The 24,018-nt window shown below is 38.3% G+C and overlaps 1 protein-coding gene across 5 annotated transcripts in view; it reads left to right on the top strand.

Annotated features, from left to right (window-relative positions):
* The window catches only part of GRIA3 (glutamate ionotropic receptor AMPA type subunit 3), a 344,281-nt gene that overhangs the window by 59,740 nt on the left and 260,523 nt on the right, over positions 1-24,018 (top strand). For all 5 annotated transcript variants that reach the window (XR_013169443.1, XM_077145651.1, XM_077145654.1 and 2 more), the window contains exon 3: positions 21,678-21,917. Coding sequence is in view for 4 of the 5 variants with exons in the window: in XM_077145651.1 (XP_077001766.1) it covers positions 21,678-21,917 (240 nt within the window). In the remaining variant the exon portion in view is untranslated. The remainder of the gene's footprint in view (positions 1-21,677; positions 21,918-24,018) is intronic.

The following is a 24,018-nucleotide window of genomic DNA, read 5'->3' as shown; positions in this document are numbered from 1 at the left end:
TATTTCCTGACTCCTGTTACTAGCCCTCGAAATTTACCTGACTTTTTTTCTGTTCCCTCAGTGCCTGGCTCTCAGAGTAAATCTGGCAAACCAATTCATATTGAAGTAGTCATGAGTAATACTAACTTCATGTTCCCCTTCCAGGGAGCTTCACCATCCTAGCCAATAGAGGCAGTCATTTCAGACCTTAAATGGTGGGGAAGACAATGGAAGGCAGCAGGTCATTCCAGGGCCCCTCAAGCCATACCATAACACAGCTACCCAATCTGCCTACACAATGGATAGTTTCCATCAACCATTAAACAAATGCCTTCCACAAATAAAGTATGAAACTTGCTAGTATAATGCCTATAACAAAGTGAGTACTAAATAAATGCTGGTTGAATCACAATGAAAAACATTTAGATGGGTTGGTTCAGGAGACAACTTTAATAGGACTTTCTAGACGAATGCTGTTTATGACAATAGAAGTGTTCTATTCTGCAATGTCCACTATCCACTATCTATATGTAGTTGTTAACGTCCTGAAATGTGATTAATGTAACTGGTAAACTGAATTTTTATTATATTTAAGTTCAATTAATTTAAATTTATTAAATAGCCACATGTGGCTAATGGCTACCATATTGGACAACACAGATCTAGACAGTCACTAGACTTACAAAACACATTTTGAGTAAGTGCCTGTCTTTCATTATGCCGTTGTTAAAAAGTTGGGTCTTTTTTCAAAATTATCCCAGAGACCTGGAATACCTCTATTCTAAGGGATCTTTGAAAAAAAGAAAAGAGATGTGGTGGGTTTATGTAAGTGGTTTTAGGGGGCTTTTTCTCAGATCTGAACTGGAGTACTTGTCATTTACGATCAAGATGCAATGACGCCCTGCAATGTACTGCAAGGATCACTGAAATTTTCCTGCGTATAAGCCTTGTGCTTGACAGGGTTCACACCTCTGACTGGACTTCCTATGCACAAAATTTTGCCCAATCCAGAGCTTCCTCCAAAACCCAAAGCTGGGAATTACATTCAAAGAATCCAACCAGTGGAAGTTAAGTTAGAAGAAATGTTTTTAATTTGAACTTGCCTTTTGGCTTAGAGGAAAAATGGGTTTTTTGCTCTTGGGGATGTTGGGACATATTTGAAATAATTAAGGTCATATAAATTTTTTGTGTATGCTGCATGGTGGGGGTCACATTTCATTCCTTTTCCATATGAATATCCTATTATTGCAGCACCATTTGTCAAATTTTTGAGGGGGGAGGGAGGATGTGCACAGGCCAGGAATCAAACCTGGGAACCCCACAAGGCAGGCGAGAATTCTACCACAGAACTATCCATGCATCCCAAGGTTGTATAGATTTTTAATACAGCAATAAGGTAAACTGTTTTGTATAACCATTATTCCTGGATATTGTGAAGATGTCTTTTCCAAAATTGCTTCCCATCAATATTGCCTTTGGGAAATTGTATAAGAATATTTACAGTTTCTTTAAAGTCTACTTTCAGGCAAGAAGTTTGAGAACTATGAACCTCAGGAGCAGATTAGACATCAGCTATTCTACCTCTAAAATGGAAGGCCATTTGTTACCTGTCAACAAAGGGAAATGAATCTTATTTTCCCTCTTAGGTGATTATGCACTGTTTGAGTCAGAGGGTTAGAAATCAGTAGTTTCCCAATTTTTTTGTGGCTCAGTCTTTACTAGAGCATACATCTTTTTGATCATCTTTTGCTTCTCTCAGCATCCTCTTCTTTCACTTCCTCTCCATGAAAATGAATGATACATGGTAGATACATGGTTAGAGTTAATGAGGCCAGGAGAAAAGAAAATATTCTAGTTATTTTTTTTTTCTGAGATTCAGGCCTGGTAGGGTATCTGAAGAACCAAGGTCAATGTTAAGAATAACCCATATTGGAGAACGATCAAAGGTGATGGTGGAGTTATACAGAGCAGGTAGGGTTTAACAAATGAATATGAGTGCTGAATCATTATATTGACATTTCTTTTAGTCTCTAGTACCTTAGAGAAGCTAGAAGTAAAACCCTAAAATTGTGGAATTGTAACCTATACCAAACTCTGAAATCTGTTTACAACTAATTGTTGAGATGTGCTTTGAAATTTATTGGATTTTTGTATATATGTTATTTTTCACAAAAAAAGAAAAATAAGGAGGAGTATAACAGAGAAGATAGAATTTAACAAATGAGAATGACTGCTGAATCATTATATTGATATTTCTTTTGGTCTCCAGTGTCCTGGAGCAGCTAGAAGAAAAAAAACAAAAAATCTTGGAACTGTAACCCATATCAAACTTTAAAATCTGTTCTATAACTGATTATTAAAACATACTTGGAAATTTATTGCTTTTTTTGTACATGTGTTATATTTCACAATTTTAAAAAAGTCCCCCAAAGAAAGAATAATCCATATTGCCTGAACTGTAAGTATACTAAAGGTATATTTGGCACAAACCGTAAATTTTAGCCAAAGAGTATTTATTACCTAATAGCTGTCATCCTGGACAGTATAGGGGTTAAGAAGGAGGTAGCCTGCCAAATGATTCTGTCCTTGACCCTGTTCCAGCATTTTGTCAATAACTTAAATAGTGCTACACAAAACAGGCTGATCAGATTTATAGATGACACATAACTGGGAACAATAGCTAATAAACTTGCTAACTTAACCAAGATTAAAAATGAGCCAACTGGATAGGTTAAAACCATAAGGACATGTTAAAAGGATAAAATTCTACATTTAGATTTTTAAAAATTAACAGCATATATCCAAGTCTGGGGGAAGCCTGGCTTGTTAGAAGTTCTTGAGCAAGATACCTGAATAGAAATTCAAGACCCCAAACTCAGCAAGAGCCTAGAACGGACTGGTTCTTTCTTTAAAAAAGAAAAGGAGGGGAAGATGGCATCAGTTTGTTAGTTCACTATCTTCCAGATGGGTTTGACCACACTTACAATGTGGTGCTCAGTCCTAGACATGAAATTCATAGAATAACATTTGACAAACTGGAATACATCCAGAGGGACATTGCCAGGGTTGGAACAATATCATACACATAAAGAACATTTGGTGCTTGGGGTGATTAGCCTGAAGAAGAGAAGGCACAGACAGATGGGATGCCTATCTTCAGATGTTTAAATGCTCACCAAGAGGGAACAGGGCTTTCCTGTGAATTTGGGTCAAGAAAAGAAGGATATATAGATAGTGAAACTGAATCGTACACTTAAAAAAAGTTAATTTTTTGTTCTCTGAATACCATCTTAATTAAAAGAAAAAATTATGGGGAAGCATATTTGGCCTCAATATAATAAAGAAATTTCTAATAATTAGAGGTGTCCAAAAGTAGAATGCACTGCTTCTGTAAGTGGTAAATTCGCCATCATAGAAAATGTTCAAAAGGAGATGGAATTTCCACCTGTGGCTCAAGCTATAGAGGGGATTTTTGCACTGTTTAGAAGGGTGGACAGATTGAAGTAAACCATCAAACTCAACATTAAGAATCTGATGCTAAGGAAATAAAACAGATTGGGAAATAAAAGCATGTCTTCCTGACTGACAATGGGTCTAAGCATTTTATGATTTTTATATATTTATAAAATATTTCAAGCATACAGAAACTAATATGTAAGAAAACCATTAATTAGTTTTTTTTATTTTTAACTTTTTTGTTAATATAATATAACATATATACAAAACAAAGAAGTTAAAAAGCAATAGTTTTCAAAGCACTCTTCAACAAGTAGTTACAGGACAGATCCCAGAGTTTGTCATGGGCTATCATACGATTCTCTCAGATTTTTCCTTCTGGCTGCTCCAGAATATAGGAGGCTAGAGGGCTTCAATATTTTTTTATCATCATAATCAACATTTTTTTTCCTTTTTGTGAAAAATAACATATATACAAAAAAGCTATAAATTTCAAAGCAAAGCACCACAATTAGTTGTAGAACATATTTTAGAGTTTGACATGGGTTACAATTCCACGATTTTAGTTCTTTTCTTCTGCTGCTCTAAATACTGGAGACTAAAAGAGTTATCAATTTAATGATTCAGCATTCATATTCATTTGTTAAATCCTATCTTTTCTGTATAACTCTACCATCACCTTTGATCTTTCCATGCCTCTCATTAGGGGTGTTTGGGCTATAGCCATTCTAAATTTTTCATATTGGAAGGGTGTGTCACTAATATGGGGTAAGGAGATGGAACTATCTGATGTTCTGGAGAGGCTGGGCAAAGTTTCAGGACTGATCTGGACCAGGGGCCCATCTGGAGGTTGTAGGTTTCTGTAAAGTGACTCTAGAGCATGGAACCCTTGTGGAATCTTATATATTGCCTTAGGTGTTCTTTAGGATTAGCTGGAATGGTCCTGGTTCGGGTTTGGCAGGTTATGATAGGTAGCAATGTTTAAGCAAAGCTTCTGTAAGAGCAAGCTCTGGAGTAGCCCCTTGGCTCTGTTTGGACTCTCTCTGCTGCTGACACTTTATTAGTTACACTTTTTCCCCCCTTTTGGTCAGGATGGAATTGAAAATCCCACAGTGCCAGGGCCAGACTCACCCCTGGGAGTCACCTCCCATATCGCCAGGGAGACTTTCACCCTTGGATGTCATGTCCCAGATAAAGTGGAGGACAATGATTTCACTTGCAGAGTTGGGCTTAAAGAGACTGAGGCTGCATCTGGGCAATAGAAGAGGTCCTCCAGAAGTAACTCTTAGGCATACCTATAGGTAGTCTAAGCTTCTCCACTACTTATGTAAGTTTCACAAAAGTAAGCCTCTTGATCAAGGGTATGGCTTATTGATTTGAGTGTCCCTAAAGTTTAACACAGTATCGGGGGATTTCTTGATGATAAGATTTAATAGTTTTATATTCTTTCTCCCATCCCTCAGGGGACTTTGCCAATGCTTTTTGATTATCTGTTTAATATACTCTAGGATGTATCCAGGCATTACAATAATTTTTGCAGGATTAAAGGGCCTCTTACTTATTCTGGGCTCCCTATGTTTCCATTCTTCAAAGGAGCTATACAAACAGCTTAAGTTAGATTATGAACTACAGAAAGTTTCAGTTGCAGAGCAAATAAACCTTTCTTCCATTGGTCTCAAAGAGTATGTACGGTTCTAAAATATAGACACTGTCTTCTTACCCCTATGTTCTTAATTACTTTAACCCCAACCTGTTCGGCTTTGTTCTTATCTCTAAGTATCAGGTTATATATATAAAACAGCCACTCGAATCCAGAAATAATAATCGCCACTCTGGGGTTAATGTGTCTGTGCTAAAAGCTTAAACTCTAGGCCTCTATCATCTTATAAGCATTTTCTAAGGTGACCATACCATTCTTGTTCTTTTGTTTCTGGCTTATTTTTTCTCACCAAATGCCCCACATGCTCATTCACACCGTTGCATGCCTCACAACTTACTTTGTTTCTTTTTGTAGCAGCACAACCTTTGTTCATAAGTATACACCATCGTTCGCCAATCTAATTCTCCATCAGTGATCCTCTAATGACCTGCACTCATTGGGCATCATGTAAAAGGCCCAAAGTCCACAGTCCATCAACATTCTCAATTTTAGATAATTTCATTTTTCCTGAGAGAAAAAAAAACTAATAAATACGCCCTTGCCAAATAGGAAATTTAACCTCTTCTTAACTCTTGTCCCTCCTCCCATTATTTATCTCTCCTTTTGCTGTGGTAGTGCTGATGGTTTTCTTTTGAACATAGCTCATAGCATGCAATAGCAGTTTTCTTCCTGTACCCTGGACTTAAACACTCTTCGTACAAGAATCATATGTTTGAAGTAATTCTTGCAAGAACTAATACATATTTCTATTGTTAATCAGTGGGACATGTAGGTCTATATAACCCCTTTCAATCTTGTTAATCTTCAATATGGTAATATTACTTATAGACCCCTAGAGAATCACCTTCACTCCTATCTATTCTCTTACTTTGTAGTTCAACCTCATTAGCTAATGGGTCACCCATCTCTAGCTTCTATGTATCTCTAAGTCCCTTATACTCTGTACTATAAACCTCTGATTATACCTTTGTGGTTGTCACAAAAGTAGAATTGTACAGTATTTATCCTTTTGTGTCTGGCTAATTTCACTCATCATTATGTCCTCAAGGCCGATCCATCTTGTCATGTGCTTCAGGACGTCATTTTGTCTTACTGCTGCATAATATTCCATCATATGTTTATACCACATTTTGTTGACCCACTCGTCTGTTGATGGACATTTGGTTCATTTCCATCTTTTGGAAAACCATTAATTAGTTTTTAAAAATAACTTTTGTTTTTGGGCTTGGCTCACACTCCATCACTACCTCACCCACAGCATGGGCTGTAAAATTATTAAAGAAAATAATTTTCAATTACGATATGGGAGCTCTAATCAGTCCATGACAAATCTTAGAGCTGATTCAAAGGCATCATAAAAGTTTATCCCTTTCCTGCCCAGCTTTTGAAATTCTTCCATTGACTGTGATTGGAGCATTGGATCAATCAGTTTTTCAATTAAAAGTCTTGCTAAATCTGATGTAAAATAAATTGCAAAGTCAAGACAGTCCCCTGACTGCTTTAGAGGATTGATGGAAACAAGTAAATGAATATCAGGTGCTGAAACTGGGATGAATGAGGATTTTGTTGAGCTATTATGGAAACGATGATTATTGGAGACCAAGAATCAATTCTTCTTATTCACTGACACTCAAACAGGGACTTTGGTAATTGTTCAAATGAGGGTTTCAGCTATTATTTATGTTTGTTCTCAGCACATCCATGTGAGGTAAGCAGAGCAAGAATTAATGTTGCAGGCTTACAAATGACAAACCTGAAGCCCAGAAAAATTGGGTGACTGGCCCAAGGCCACACAGCAAATTAAAGTCTAATCCATATAAAAGCACATCTCAGTCAAAAGCACTGAGATAGCATTTATAAGTTGCCCACATACTATATATGTCATAAGCACTTTACACCATTCTTTTAATCCACACAACAATGCTATGGGGTTAGTACTATTACCTCAATTGTTATACATATGGAAATGAAGTTTTGACCTAAAAACTGAACTATGAATTTCTCCACTTCTCTCCACCTCCATTGCCACAAACCAATTCTTAACTATCATTGTGTCTCACATAGACTATAGCAATAACATCTCAATTGGTCTCCTTGCTTTCACTTGTGCCCCTTCAAATCTACTCTTCATACAACAGCCATATAAGTCTTTTTAAAAAAACATAAACCAGTTCATGATATATCTATGATCAAAATTCTTCAAAGATTTCTTCCCATGGCCCTTAGAACAAAATTCAAATTCCTTGCAAGCATCCTCCAAGGTCCTCCATAGCTGGATCCCTGCCCTTATCATACTCATCTTGCACCATCCTCCTCTTCACTCCGACACTCTAGGCTATCTTCTTTCAGTGTTGCAAATGCAGGAAATACTGTCCTTACTGAGGGCCTTGGCATAAGTTGTTCTCTCTGCCTGGGATGCTCTTCTATTCTCAGGTTTCACTCAAATATCCAACTTCAGATGACCTTTCCCTGACCTAACCCAAATCAAAGTCATTTTGTCATGTAATCTCATAGCACCATATACATTCTCTTTGTAGTACTTACTCCATGACAATCATACATTGTTATGATTATTTTATTAATGTCTTTTGCCAACAGTAGACTATAAGTGCCATGAGAGCAGGAATCCTGTCTGTCTTGCTCAGTGCTGTATCCCAGCACCTAGACAGGGTTTATCACACAGTAGGAATTCAAAACGTATTTGATGAATGAATAAATTAATTAATGAATAAACAAAAAATTCAAAACTCTGGCCTGAGCCCAAAAGGAACTTGAAAGCACCTTCTTCCCCTGACCCATTCCAGCACCTTTCTTGTCACTTCTGACACTGGTATGGAAAGGTGGTTTGCACTTACAGTTGCAAGATGAATTTCTCAAAATACATGTGTACATATGTTAATGCCTGCATTTGCAAGCCATTATGTTCAAGTAGTATCAAATGTTGATAATGAGTGTTTTCTTTGCAACATTTAGTACATATCATGTAATTGCAAAAATAACTAGTTAGGCGATTGGAAGACAGTGTACTCCTGAGCGAAGAACAAAATGTTCAAGGGAATTAACTCAAAGATGGTAATTAAACCATGGAATCATCAGCTGGAAAATGGGACTGATTCCTGTACTGACTTTGGAATCTGCAAATGCCTTCAGTGGTTACTAGAACCCAAGACCAAAGGGTGTTTGGGAGTATGAGGGTTGAGGGTTCTGATTTATGTGATCCCGGAGAAGGCATGAGCTAAATAGTATACCACATTCACCACACCACTTCAATCCTCTATCTAATTCCACTCTTATACATCCTCAGATTAAGCTAAAAAAGTCACTTGAAGGGCTTTTAAGAGTCTTAATATCCACCCTTCCTAAATGACCATCACTAAAATAACCCCTATTAGACCTTCTATGTATACGTACTTTTTTATTGGATTAAGACCTGTTTTTTGCAGAGAATAAGTTATGAGCTAACACTATGATTCTTAACAGGAGGTGGCAAGCAATTTTGTCCCTCCAGGGGACATTTGGTGATGTCTAGAAATGCTTATTTGTCACATCTGAGGAAACACTACTGGCGTCTAGTGGGTAGAGGCCAGAGATGTTGGTAAATATCTTAAAATGCACAGGACAGCTTCCCACAACAAAGACTTATCTAACTCAAAATGTCAAGGGTTCCAAGATTGAGAAACCCTGAGCAAAACCATTAGCAAAGATTCAACTGTTAGTTCATTATCAACTATTATCTGATACACGAGGCAGTTTCTTACAGGAATGGATATTGGAATATTTTGATTGGAAAGTTGGAACAGAAAAGAAGAATGATCTTACAGCAATGCCAAAGATAGTTTGAGAAAATATACTGGAAGTAGAAGAAAAGATAGGAAACTACTCTCATAGTCTGAAGAACAAGGGAGTAAGAACTTGAACTGAAGATGAACAGCAGATAGGTACCCACCAGCTGTAGAGGCGAAATTGATGAAGCATCACAAAAGCATGGCATAAAGGGTGAGGGCAAAAGAGAAGGCAAAGATGACCTAAGACTCTAAGTTGAAGAGTGAAATGTTAATAGCAACAAGGACAAGAGGAGTAAATCTGTGGCTGGAGGGTGGGGGGTGGAGAAATAATTATATGTTGAGTTTCTAGTGCCACAAAATGAGGATGTCTCATGAACAGTTGGAAATGTGTATCAGAAGTTTGTCAGAAGCTGGAGATATCTACTTAGAAGTCATCCACATAGAGATAGTAAGATAAGATAAGGTCTGTGCTGGTTTGAAACTATTATGTTCCCAGAAAAGCCATGTTCTTTTAATCCTGATCTAATATTGTAGGGTGAGACTTCTTGGTTAGGTTGTTTCCATGGAGCTGTAACACACCCAATAGTGAGTGTGGCCTTTTGATTAAATGAAGATGTGGTATCACCCACTCAAAGTAGCTCTTTATTAGTTTACTGGAGTCTTAAAGAGAGCTCATGGAGTAAGAAAAGAGTTCATAGTACAGACACAGCCATTTGGAGATCGAGACAGAAGTGGACCGAATGCCAAGCAAAGACACACAGAAATAGCCAGAACCTGAAGACAAGAAATCTCCAGCCTCAGGAGATGCTAAGTTAAGAGATGAAATCCATAGTTTTGCCCCAGAGCAGCTAAGTATGACCCAAAGACACGTGGAGATGAAGTCACTGGAATCAGAAGCAATGGAACTGGGAGAAAGAGACAGCAGTTGCCAGCTACATGCCTTCCCATGTGACAAATATTGGCCTTTCTTTGGAGTCAAGGTATCTTTTTCTGGATGCCATAGTTTGGACAATTTTAAGGCCTTAGAACTGTAAATTTGTAACTTAATAAATCCTCTATATAAAATCTGATCCATTTCTGGTATATTGCATTCTGGCAGCTTTAGCAAACTAAAATAAAGTCCAATGGTAAAATCTATGGGAACATCTTCATCGAGAGGGTGGATCAAGAGGAAATTTAAAAAGAGAAGTAGAGAAGGTAGAACCTGCAGAATTCAGTGCTCTGGAAACAGGAGAGGAAGTTTTCAAGGATGAGGACTTTACCAGCAATATCAAATGCTGCTCCAAAGTCAAGTAGAACGTCATCTGTGAATAGAGTTGCATTTGGCAAAGAGGGGTCATCATCAAACTTTAGAGAGCAGTTTCAGTAGAATGTTAAGAGTTGAAGAGGATGAGGCCTAAATGGGGAATTCGAGAGTAAATATAAAGAAATGCGCACCAATACAAAAGTTATTGGTGATGAGAAAGAAGTAGTTAAAGCAAGAGCTTATGGAGGTGGCAGGGATTTAGGAGGAGATGGGATATTTAAGCAGATTTTTATGCTGAGAGGAAGGAAGTAGCATAAAGAAACTAAAGGCACAAGCTTGAATACTTAATAGTCATTTGTATATTCTTAATATTTGAATTGTATGTTTTGAACTTCCTGTAACACTGTGTTGAGGCCATGTAGAATTGGAAGAAAACTTTTCATGTGGCACTCAAGAGACCCAGTGGGTATAGCTAAGTTCAGTGTAAGGAAGGCCTTAGCCATGGGGGCTGTCCCACAAGGGAAGAGCTGCTTGTGAGTAGTGAGCTCCCTTTGTTACTGGAAGTATTTAAGAAGAGACAATATGACCTCATGGAGAATGTTTTCTGTACTGATGGACTAGATCATTAGTTTCCAAACTTTTTAACTTCACATCTCAATAGTATTTTAAGAAAAAAATCCAGAGAGTTATCAACTTTTCAGTGTTGCTATGTTAAGTGTATTCATTTTCAATTTGTGGCTGTTAACAAATTACTGCAAACTTAACAGGTTAAAACAACTGATGTTTATTTATCTTATAGTTCTGAAATTCAGAGGTGTAGTAAGGTTTTCACTGGGATAAAATCTAGGTGTTCGCAAGGCTGCATTCCTTTCTGGAGGCCCTAGGGGAAAATCCATTTCCCGGCATTTTCCATCTTTCAGAGACTGCGCACATTCCTTGGCTTGTGGCCACCTTCCATTTTCAAAGCCAACAATGGCCAGTCAAGTTTTTCTCACATGGCACCGTTCTGGTACTGAAGCTTCTTTTGTCCCCCTCTTCAATATTTAAGGATGTCTGTGATTACATTGGACCGCCCCAGTAATCCAGGGTAATCTTCCTTTTAAAGTCAGCTGACTAACAACCTGAATTTCCCTTTGACATGCAATGTAATATGTTCAGAGTTTCTGGGGATTAAGATGTTATTCTAAGATATTGAATGGCTTTTTAAAAGGAGAATTTAATAAGTTGCTAAATTACTGTTCTAAGGCCAAGAAAATGTCCCAATTAAAGCAAGTCTATAGAAATGTCCAATCTAAGGCATCCAGGAAAAGATACCTTGGTTCAAGAAGGCCGATGACATTCAACGTTTCTCTCTCAGCTGGAAGGGCATGTGGCAAATAGAATGGTGTCTGCTGGCTTTCTTGAGACTCTATAAAAGGGACTCTCTCCAAAAATGTCTCCTCTTTTAAAGGATTAATGGGTGGAGTCAGAACTCCACGGAAGCTATCTGATCAAAAGTTACAACCCACAATTGGGTAAGTCATATCTCCATGGAAACAATCAAAATGCTCCTAGGCAGCAATATTGAAGAGGATTAAAGGACATGGCTTTTCTTCGGTTTACCACAGATTCAAACTGCACAGATGTGAACACCTTTAAGGGAGTCGTTATTCTGCTTGCCACACAGGATGAACAATATATATGTGCCATTTATTATCATCATTATCATTTTGGCAAAGAAAGGACTACATATGACACCAGAAATTGGAAAGGGTATAGAAGAAAAGGATTGCATTTCCTACAAAAGAAGAGTCATCAGCCTTACCCCATCATATATACACATATGCATGCATACCTGCATACATACATACCAATATATACACATACATGTATATTTCACCAGAGTGAAAACTTTATCATGATCCTACCCCACAAGTTTGGAGTGTACTGGAATACAAGATGTCTTAAATTCCCTCCAAATTCTAAGCTTCTTTGAACCACTGGAATATGTTGTACTTTGGTATTACTTATAGCAACTTCTTGTGATATATCTATACTAGCTATATTTTTCTCATAGCTATATTTTTCTTCTTTCTTCTTCCTTCAGATGTGATCATTAAACCAGCAAGAGACTTCAGTTTTCTTTTTCCCTTGATTCAAAAGGCTATGAAAAGAGTTCTCTAACTGATATGCAAACTTGTTACTTTGATCTTTGGGGTAATCAAGTTGTTTGACATTTTTGTAATGATGCCTTTTGAAATATGGGTGATGTAATTAGCTGTCACACTGTACATTAACAATACCTGTCCCAATTGTACAGAACTGGGGACTATAAATAATAGTGCAACGGCTGGCTCCAGCCTTGTTTGTCACTCACCATTGAAGGAAATGCAGCCAGGGAGCTACACTAGAGTCCCCAGGAATCCAAGATGTAGTCAGAAATGACATCTTTAAGAGGAATTCGGTGTTTTACTAGATGGAAGAGATGGATAAAAGGCCCTCTTGAGAAGCAGACAACATAAAATGTTTCATACTGGGAAGGCACAGAGACTCCAGATGAAGACAATTTTACTGGCATGAAGGCGTTCTATAGGCAGCAGAAGAGATAGAGGACAACCGTACATTCTTGAGCCAAATTAGTAGGGTTTCTTTATTAACCCATTACTATCCAGGAATGAATATAGGAAAGAGCCTGGAAAGCATGTCAGGTGAAAGAAAAGAAAAGTTGTGCTGCATGGGGAATCAGTGTGAGATTTAAGTTCATGGCTGCTATGGAGAAGATATAAAGAGCCAAACAGAGGATTAAAACAAGAACTGGCAGGGGTCAATTGTGGTGCAGTGGCAGAGTTCTTACCTGCCATGCCAGAGACCTGGGTTCAGTTCCAGGTGCCTGTCCATGACAAAATAAAAAACAGAGAGAGAGAAGTGGCAAGAGGAAAGAAACAAGGACATAACTATTTAGTTCCTAAGTTATTTATGAAGCGATGCATCATTTTATTTAATCTTTTCCCTTATGACAATATTAAAAAGTAATACTTATCACTATGATATCCTTTATATTTTACTTATCTCATTTATTATTTTTCCCCCTTACTAGTATGTAGATTCCAAGAGGACAGGGTCCTTTTTTCATCTCTGTCTCTCCCATACCTATAATAATGTCTGGCACATAGTAGATGCTCAATAAGCATGAGTGGCATGAACAAGTATCTAGCACTAATTGAATATAATGTGTCAGGCACTATTATAGGTGCTTCACATGAATGCACTCATTTTAACTTTCACAGCAATACCAAACAGGTACTATTATTATCTCAATTTTACAGGTGGAGAAACTTGGACAGAAGCAGAAAAATATTAAGTAACTTGCTTAGTGATGTGATTAGATTCATGTGTCAAATTAGCCAGGTGATTGTTTGGCTAATTTTAGTCTGGTCAACCAAGCACTGGCATAACCATTACTGCAGGGACATTTCATGACTGGTAAATAAACCAGAAGGCTGGTTTATTAAATCATCATTCAGTTGATCACATCTATTGCTGATTACTTCTATGATCAACTAAGGGAGTGTCTTCCACAATGAGAGAATCCAAACAGCTGGATTTTATCCGATCAGTTAAAGACTTTCAACAGAGAAGAGAGAACTTTCATTTCTTCTTCATTAATGACCTTCATTGGAGTTGCTGATTAGCAGCCTTCCCTACTAAATTTGGACTTGTGCATCCTCACAGTTGCATGAGACACTTTTATAAAGTCTTATATTTACATATAACTCCTATTGATTCTGTTTCTCCAGAGCACCCTGAATAACACAGCTTTGTACCAGGAGTGGTTCTTGAGAAACAAAATCTTAAAAATGGGTTTTTGCTATTGATTCTCTATAGTCCATGGCATGAGTTGAAAATACAGATACAGATGTGCAAAATATCACCATTTGATTTCCCTAATCATACTCTGATGCAAGTCAAGGCTCTGGGCCACCAAGTTACCATAAGACGTAAGTTGCCTATCATGTGTTGGGTGTTGTCTGACCCATCAAATCTTTAATTTGGGTGTGCACAGCATTATGAAATGTAGATGGTATATATGACATAGGGCCCAAGTTGGTCCTGAAGGCACAAGTAAGTTACATGAGGAAGTGGCCCAAATGCCCATGGCCCCACTCCTGCCACATTATCTTCTCTTTCCCAGCCCAGAGGTCTGGCCTTTTCAGGAATTTTTTATAGTTAATTGCCTGAGAAACAGAAAACTTGGGCCTTGTTTACAGATGGTTCTACATGATATGCAGGTACCATCTGAAAGTGGAGAGCTGCAGCACTACAGCCACTTTCTGGGATGTCCTTGAAGGACATTATTGGGCAGAATTTTGAGCAGTGCACCTGGTTGTTCATTTGCTTGGAAGGAGAACTGGCCAGAAATGTGTTTGCACACTGCCTCATGGGCTGTTGCTAATGGTTTGTCCATATAGTCAGGGACTTGGAAGAAGCATGATTGGAAAATTGGCAGCAAAGAGGTCTTGGGAAGAGTTACATGGTTAGATGTTTCTGAGTGGGAAAAATACATGAAGATATTTGTGCCCCATGCATATGTTCATCAGAGGGTCACTCAGCAGAAGAAGGTTTTAATATGGTTTAATAATCATTTGGATAAGATGACCTGTTTTGTGGATACTAGTCATCATCTTTCCTCAGCCATTCCTGCCATTGCCCAATGGGTTCATGGACAAAGTGGGCATGGTGGCAAGGATGGAGGTTATGCATGGGCTCAGCAACATGGACTTCCACTCACCAGGGCCAACCTGGCTACGACTATTTCTGGATGCCTAATCTGCCAGCAGCACAGACCCATACTCAGTCCCTGATATGCACCATTCCCCAAGGTTATCAACCTGCTACCTGGTGGCAGATTGATTACATTGGATCACTTTCACCATGGAAGGGGCAGTGATTTGTTCTAACTAGAATAGACACATACTCCAGATATGGGTTTGCCCTCCCTTCATGCAATGCTACTGCCAAAACTACCATGTGTGGAATTATGAAATGCCTTATCCACCATTATGGTATTCAACATCGATTCTGATCAAGGAACCCAGTTCACAGCAAATGAAGTGTGTGAATGAGCACATCCTCATGGAATTCTCTGCTCTTATCATGTTCTCCATCATCCAGGGGCAGCTGATTTAATAAAACAGTGGAATGGCCTTTTGAAGACCTAATTATGGTGCCAACTCAGTGGCAATACCTTTGAGGGTTGGGGGCAATGTTCTCCAGGAGGCTATGTAGGCTCTTAATCTGCATCCACTCTATGGTGCTGCTTCTCCCATAGCCAGGATTCTTGGGTCCAGGAATGAAGGGGTGGAAACAGGAGTGTTACCACCTATTGTCACCCATAGTGATCCACTAGAAATATTTTTCTTCCTGTCCCCACAATCTTAAGCTTGCTAGTCTACAGGTCCTAGTTCTAAAAGGAGGAGTGCTCCTACCAGGAGACATAACAATGATTCCATTGAACTGGAAGTTAACACTGCCACTTTGGGCTTCCCATGCCTCTGAATCAACAGGCAAGGAAAGGGATTACTAAACTGGTTGATTGCTTCTGACTATCAAGGGGAAATAGGACTGCAACTATACAATGAATGTAGAGTTTTCCTCGAATACGGAGATCCCCTAGGGTGTGTCTTAGTACTACCATGCCCTTTGGTTAACATCAATGGAAAACTGCAACAACCCAATCCATGCAAGACTACCAATGGCCCATTAATGGCCCAGAAACTTCAGGAATGAAGGTTTGGATCACCCCACCGGGCAAAGAACCACAGCCAGCTGAAGTGCTTGCTGAGGGTGAAGAGAACACGGAATGGATAGTGGAAGAAAGTACTGATAAATATGAACTACAATTAACAATCAGTTACAGAAATGAGGACTGTGATGGAATGAATATTTCTTCCTGTTTTGTTATGCATACCCTTGCATTTGTACCTAAAGCAAATATTTTTCTTCTTATGATATGACATAACTTGTATTGTTCATGTTATAGTATTTAAGTTATAAGTTATCAAGTTTAAGAGTGAATGTAAAAAAAAAAAAGAGTGAATGTTGCCCAAGGACTTGCACCCTATTTTGGAGAGATTTAATGCATTTCCAGTTGTACACAGGGCAGTTGAGTATTGTTAGGCAAAAAAAATATGTCTGTTATTGTGTTCTACATAGAGATTAAGGATGGTTTCACGTTATGTTTATAGTTACAAAGTTGAAAATGGGTAGACTATGATGGTTAGGTTCATATGTCAATTTGGCCAGATGATAGTGCCCAGTTGTCTGGTCAAGCAAGCATTGGCCTAACCATTACTACAAAGATATTTCACTGCTGGTTAATAAACCAGATGGCTGGTTTATTAAATCATTAGTCCATTGATTGCATCTGAGGCTGATTACATCTATGACAAACTAAGGGAGTGTTCTAGTTTGCTAGCTGCGGGAATGCAACACACCAGAGATGGATTGGCTTTTAATAAAAGGGGATTTATTTTGTTAGTTCTTCAGAGGAAAGGCAGCTAACTTTCCACTGAAGCTCTTTCTTACGTGGAAGGCACAGGATGGTCTCTGCTGGTCTTCTCTCCAGGCCCTTGGGTTCCAACAACTTTCCCCGGGGTGACTTCTTTCTCCATCTCCAAAGGCCTGGGCTGAGCTGCAAGTGCTGAGATGAGGAATGCCGAGCTGCTAGGATGTGCTACATTGCGTTCTCTCATTTAAGCACCAGCCAATTAAGTCAAATGTCACTCATTGCAGCAGACACCCCTCCTAGCCAACTGCAGATGTAATTAGCAACAGATGAGATTCACGTACCATTGACTTGTGTCCACAGCAACGGAACTAGGTATGCTCACCTGGCCAAGTTGACAACTGAATCTAACTAACACAGGGAGTGTCTTCCACAATGAGAAAATCCAAACAGCTGGATTTAATACAATCAGTTGAAGACTCATGGGGGAAGAGAGAACTTTCATTTCTTCTTCAGTTAACCAGCCTCTCCTAGAGAGTTCACTGACAGCCTTCATTGGAGTTACCAACTAGTGGCCTGCTCTACAGAATTTGGACTTATGCATCCTCACAGTTGCATGAGACATTTTTATAAAATCTCATATTTGCAGATACTTCCTATTGGTTGTTTCTCTAGAGGACCCTGACTAATACATCTACTAAACAATGGACTCAAGATCTAAACCTACGTGATCTAATTTCAGATCCTGGTTGTGTAATGACCATCCTATACTGAGGCTCAAAGAGATTAAGTGACTTTCACAAAGCAATGCAGCTTATGATTTGCAAAGCCATGATTTGAACCAAGGTCTGCTGGTCTCAAAGGTTGTCACCCTTACCTGTGCACTTCATGGCTTCATAAGATTGCCAAGACAAATGTTTCCTCCCTCACCATTTTATCAAGGACCAGCTTTCTGGGTTAAAGAAATGGGTATGGTTCATTGTGAAGTCACATAAAGAAAGCATACATCCACTAAAAGAGTCAAGAGTCCCAAAGAATCACCCTTCTGCCGCCTGCTCTCATTGTTATATTTGAGGCTGGAAGGATCTGAGGGAAGCAGTCAGCAGATAAATCATGGGAACTCCCTGGAGGATCAATCTATACTACCTTGGCTAAAAGCTAGACCTAGAGAGTAAGTCACTTTTATGCCAGGCCTTCGAATTCTGACTCATGCAGCCCTAGAGAGGCCTGGAGAGGGATGTGGTGGGGGATGCTGACAAAGCACTTCTAAGATACTGGTTTATAATTCATTGTGTGACCTTGTGCAAGATACTACCTCCTTTTGGGTCAAATTTTCTATATGATAATGAAGGGTCAGTGGAGCACCAGATTCAATCAGAAAAGCTCCACTTTTTTTCTTATATGCTGTACATGTCAAGGTAAAATTTAATTTTAAGAAAGGATTCTACTAAAAGCTATGCTTGAAAACCATTGAATAAAGTAAGTTCTTTCCAACTCATACATTCTAAGACTCTAAAACTCCTTTGGGTCAATTCATGTTCCATTCAGCCCTACTTTCTGCAACCAGGAGCAGGCAGAAGGCCATTCAAATATCTGTGAGAGGCCATTCAAATATCTCCTATATCCCCACTTCTCTCAGAGGCTGTTAACCTTGTCTTCATTTGGCAATTGTCTCCCCATTAAGTTACTCTTCTATGGGCCTGCTTATGTGTATATGCTGCAGTATAGCAAGAGGAACTATATCCAGTAGTGAGTATTGCAAAGTAGCTACACCTCTGTTTTACATGAAGGGCAAAAAATGTTTATTGATTTTCTCCTAACACTCTTTCTGATGTCCACCATTGTGCACCTTCCTTTTGGACCACATTAGCAATATCTGAGGATGGCAGCTGATCTATAAAACACCTAAGTCCCTTGTCTAAGTCACAATCACTAGCTTGATTTTGTATGCTTAGTTTGAAATTTTATATTTTCAGTGGGTTCCCTCACATCTGCATATCCACGCATTTTTATAATTTTGCTTCATTCTGATTGTCATCATAGATAGGCTTAAAGATTTTACTGGGTGCTCCTTCCTATAGACAATTCGTAAAGATATAATCTAAGCCTGGGTTTCATATTTTTCATTATAAAATTTTAAAATAATCAAAAATAACAATATATTGCTTAGGGGTATATGTTTGTGTGTTTTTGAAAGATGAGGGTAATGAGAAATACAAAATTCAGGATAGTAGTTGACTCAGGATGTGGATTACTGAGGCAGGGAGATGGAAGAGGGAAGAAACCTATAGGTGGAAATAAATTATAAGTAATTTTGTAGTTCTTGCGTTGGGTGATGGGTTTATGGGCTTGCATTATATTCTAAATAAAGAGATAAATAAATAAATGTATTAAATAAAATTTGAAATGTTTTTGTATGGACGAGTAATGATTAATTAATTCTATGCCTTTGAGGTTCAAGAAAATAATCAGAAGAACAATACAAGACTCTTCATTAATCAGGATCTCACCACCATAACACACTTACTTTTAGTTTCTGTTTCTTTTCAATCTGTTCAAAGGTGTCTTGGAACTCTTAGTGGTTTGTATCTACAGCTTTCCCTTTCCAAAGTTATTTCCCCTCAGTTGGGGTTGTTTTTATTGAAAATGTAACATTTCCCCAAGAAGCTGTTTTTGTGTAGTATTTACAGACTCTCACCTTTCTCTTGGACCTTGTGTGCTAGTTGGTATAGATCTGAGAATTACCAGCTACCTTCTGAATCTTTTGGGGGTGAAGAACCATGATTGCTTGTTCCAGTCCCATAAGCATTAGTATAAGGACAGATTCTTTGTATGACTGCCAGATAAAATGCAGGATGCCCAGTTAAATTTGAATTTCAGATGAACAATGAGTAGAGGTTTTTTTTTAGTATAAATATAATAATTTATTGTTTAGATAAAATTAAATTTTAACCTGTATTTTTATTTGCTAACTCTGGAACGCTATATCATTTTGGCCAATAATTATTCTTTATTGTCATTGTTTGGTTTGGGCCCCAGGGAGTGTGAGTTGGGAGTCAGACAGTTTTGGGTTCAAATCTAGATATTTCTGCTTAAAAGATAAATTTTCAAGTCTTAGAATTCTTATCTGTAAAATAGGAATAGTAGCAATACCTCATAAATTTGCCAGGATTTAATTAATATTAAATGAGAAAATATTTATATAGTGCTTAGTACCTGGAACATACTAAGCACTCAATGGCTGTTATCATCATTATTATCAATTTGATACAGATGCTCCAGCCAAGCATTGACTTATTATGGCAAAATTCTTCATTTACAGGATTAATTTGGGAATGAGACTCTCTTTATATCTCCCTTGCTGATGAACAAGGCAAAATGGCATCTAGCTACTTCTTTTTTGTTTTGGAGTACTTCCTTTGTTTTCCTGTCATGATGTACCCCAGACTCATTCTCTAGTAAGCTTTCCCCTTTTTGATATAAAGACCACTTGTATGTGGGGGAGTATGGTGTGTGTCTCTTTGGGGGTCACTTATAGTTCCTCAAATTGGAGGCTACTTTCCCTGATGGAGATGCTCGAGTGAGTGACTGATAATCACTTTTAAAATGCTACCCTCAAGCCAATGTTACTAATGAATTTGCCTGATATAAAGGAGCAGCCCTAATCAACACAGGCTTAAATAGAATTCATGGAAAGCAAGATACTATGTATCCTAAGAACTCTTTCTTACGAGACTATGAAATGCATTTAAATGATTTTCCACTTACCTTCATCCTACTTTCAATGATCTCCTTCTTTTGGGTGCCCAAATGCCTCTACTATTTCTCCTCTGAGGAGGACCCCAGACACTGTGCATTCTTTTCTTTGACCTACCTGCCCCCATCAAAACTTATCTATTTGCTTTCGCATTCATCCTCTGGCATCTAATCAAACATATTAATTCATTTTAACATGCTCATGGCTGAAATAGATTCTATTTAATCTCCCTCCCAGATTTTTTTCAGCACACTAAATCTAAAGAAATAAGCCTCACAGTGGCATTTAGGGCATCCTTGCAGATAAAAGAGACCATGGAGGACCCCTTAAATCACACCCTTTATCAGTTGCTCCTTCTATATGTTTTGCGTGAATGGAAGAGAGCAGTGGTGCAGATAATCTAAAGATTATTTCCACTTGGTTGGAAATGCAGGACGTGATGTTGTTGTAGCTGATTTGCCTTGCTAATTATGTTCTACTGAAGCTAATATTGAAAATTTAGCTCATCTTGGCCAGAAAAGGAAAGTGGTGGTGGTGTGGCCCCTTTGCAGTAAAGGAAAACTGAGGAGGATCAGGAGAATGACATGAAGCTTCTACATATGGGCTAATGCTGTTTACAAGATAAATGTAAAAGTATCAAGGCAGAATTTTGCCAGTTAAACATGGACAGAATAAGCAGCCAACTCGCCCATGTGACTAACTGGGAGCTATAAAACCTGCCTTTCCAATGGCTTTCCCAGAATCTGAAATCCTCTTCATTAGTAGCCTTAAGGTCCTTAATCGTTATAGAACTGGGGTTAAAGCATTATGCAACCTAGGAAGAGTAATACATTTCCTAGCAGACACATTAGTAGTTCATCTGACTAAGTCATCAGTCATCAGTGTCGCCTGGGAGAAACAGCACTAAAGGGGTGGGATACACACAGTTGTGACTTGATGAGAGTAGGGAACACTAAGACACCTCTGGGCAGCTATGCTGGAAGTACAAGAGCATCAAATGCCTTGGAGTGAGGTGGAAGAGCTGCTGAAAGTAAGACAAACTTCACCTTCTTCTTATACACATTTTTAAAGTTTCCTGCTTATAGTGGACAGAGAATATATAGCTGTATTAAATAAATTCTTCCGTTTCTTATTCCTCTGTTGAGCAAATGGGCTTTCAAGGGCTTCTAGAAATTTTCAGAGGTCTTGGTTTTCTTTTGCAACATGTAATTTAGAGCTAATGCCTAATCGTATATTGTATTCCCTACCATACATATTTTAGCGGGAACCATGGGGGCTATTGAAATTTCCCTATCTTTTTCTCATTGCAGTTTGCTCCCAATTCTCAAGAGGGGTATATGCCATCTTCGGATTCTATGACCAGATGTCCATGAATACCCTGACTTCATTCTGTGGGGCCCTGCATACGTCCTTTGTCACGCCCAGCTTCCCCACGGATGCAGATGTGCAGTTTGTCATCCAGATGCGCCCAGCTTTGAAGGGCGCTATTCTGAGTCTTCTGGGTCACTACAAGTGGGAGAAGTTTGTGTACCTCTATGACACAGAAAGAGGTAAGAAGAAGCATATGGTTTCCTCTTTGGATATTTATGTAACCGTGTTGTTCAACCTTCCTCAACTAGTGTTTCCTTCTCTTCCAATAAATAACGTCTTATATTCTCTTTTAATATTATTTGATATCCAAAATAAATTAAAGATAGAGAACAAAAATATCAAAGACATGTTAGTTTTAGAATCTAATTTTTTAAACTGTGTATGTCTTCACTATATGAACCTGAAAAGAAATTGGGGTAACATTCCAGTTGAAAATCACTGCTGTTGAATAAGAACCCCCTCCAAAAACATTATGTGGGCTAGAATGCACAGAGGAAAAACAGCTGAGTATAAAGTAGAGCAGGGCCCTAGCTGGATAGTTTGGGAAAAGTAATTTTGTCAGATACTACTATTATTCCCATTTCACAGTTGAGAAAACTGAAGCCTGGAGAGGAAATGTGCTTTTTCACACAGCTGTTTAACCACAGGGCTTGGACTGGTGCCAATATCTCCTGCTCCCATAGCTTGTTCCACCAGACCACATTAGGTCGTCAGCTAACATAGCCCCAACAATTACCTGATAGAAATAATGAATAGAGACTCACGAAATCTGGGCTTTGGGCCTGGATGCTTTTCCTAATAGCGAGATAATAGGTTAACCACACACTCTGTTGAAACAGTCTCTGAAATTAAGGGTCTGATCTTAAATGGTATTCGGTAAGATGTATCAATTAATTAGCTAAAGCACACACATCATAATCCAGCTAAACAGACTGCTCCAAAATGCAGTTATATTTAAGGGGTTCCTCAGTAAAACCAATATGTCCTAAGGTCTTGAGATTCCAGAAGATAATGATACTTTATCAGTTGTTTGTCTATACCTCTTGCCCAGGATTGTTCTCAATGACTCAGGGAAGAAGGGGACAAATGGAATGCCTGTCTGCCCAAAGGGTGCCTGAAGAGGAGGTCCTTCTTGATAAATTAAAGGACTATTTTGTATTTGCGGCCCCAGAGTTCTCTACACTTCACTCTCAGCTTGCTACATCATCAAACTCTACCAGGAAATATTAAGGCCTGTTTTTATCTATCATACATACTTCCAAAATGTTATCAAATGTCATGAGCCTGAAGTGTGAGGCCAAAGTTTGAGGTCAAGCTCTGACATTAACTAGCTTTCTGAACTTAACCAACTTACTGAAGCTCTCTTGGCCTTGGTTACCTCATCTAAAATATGTCCCTTGTTAACATAATACTCTACGATTCTATGATTTTGAGATATTATACTGGCACAGAACACTTTATAGATTGCTACTAACCCTAACTTACATATTATCACTTAATCAATGAATTCTAGAAGTTGTTATCAACCTCCAGTGGTCTGCTCAGTTTTGTGATAGATGCTGTATACAATATATTTCCAAAGTGGGTGGACAGAAAAAACATTCATGAAACAATTTGTAAACAATACAGAACAATATCAAATTTAGTGTTACACTACACGGTACAGACTCTGATTGCCCTAAGAATTGTGAAAGGAGAGAACTCCAGGAAAGTAAAGTTGCCAGAGAAGGCTTGCTACAGGAGGCAAGTTTCAGACTGCAAGAGAGGAGGGAGGTGGGAGTTTGATTTTAAAAATTTGAACAAAGGACAAGGTCAGCAAGGACTGTTGTGTGCTTATACAGAATCTTGCCCAATCAGGGCACCAAAATTGCTTAAACTTTTAATTCACAATTTGCTAAATTTTAATGCATTTCACTTCTATCAACACTGTACTATTTCCATGAACTATATATAATATAATCTAGTTCATAGCAATCTAATTTTCTGAACTGAAGTGAGACTTTTATAAATCAGGCAGTTTTTTCTCTTGAAATGTTTTTAAAAGTGAATATTAGTTCTACTAATACCATAACATCCCATCTATTAAAAAGCAGAGGGCATAATTAATGTATCTTCTCTTTTCTACCTTGCCCCTTCTCTACTCATTAGTTCTCTATTAAAGGAAAGGAAGCAAAAGTCAATACGTGCTTATTTCTTATACCTGTATCTTCTCTAAAATCATCTCAAAATTGTTTGGACAATTTTGTGGTCTTGAAGCCAAAAGAAACCTCCTTTTAAACT

This window comes from Tamandua tetradactyla, chromosome X (assembly GCF_023851605.1).
Source record: "Tamandua tetradactyla isolate mTamTet1 chromosome X, mTamTet1.pri, whole genome shotgun sequence".
In the NCBI taxonomy this organism is placed as follows: Eukaryota; Metazoa; Chordata; class Mammalia; order Pilosa; family Myrmecophagidae; genus Tamandua; species Tamandua tetradactyla.
Note: the sequence above shows the minus strand (reverse complement) of the source record. Positions and strands in the feature narration are given on the sequence as shown.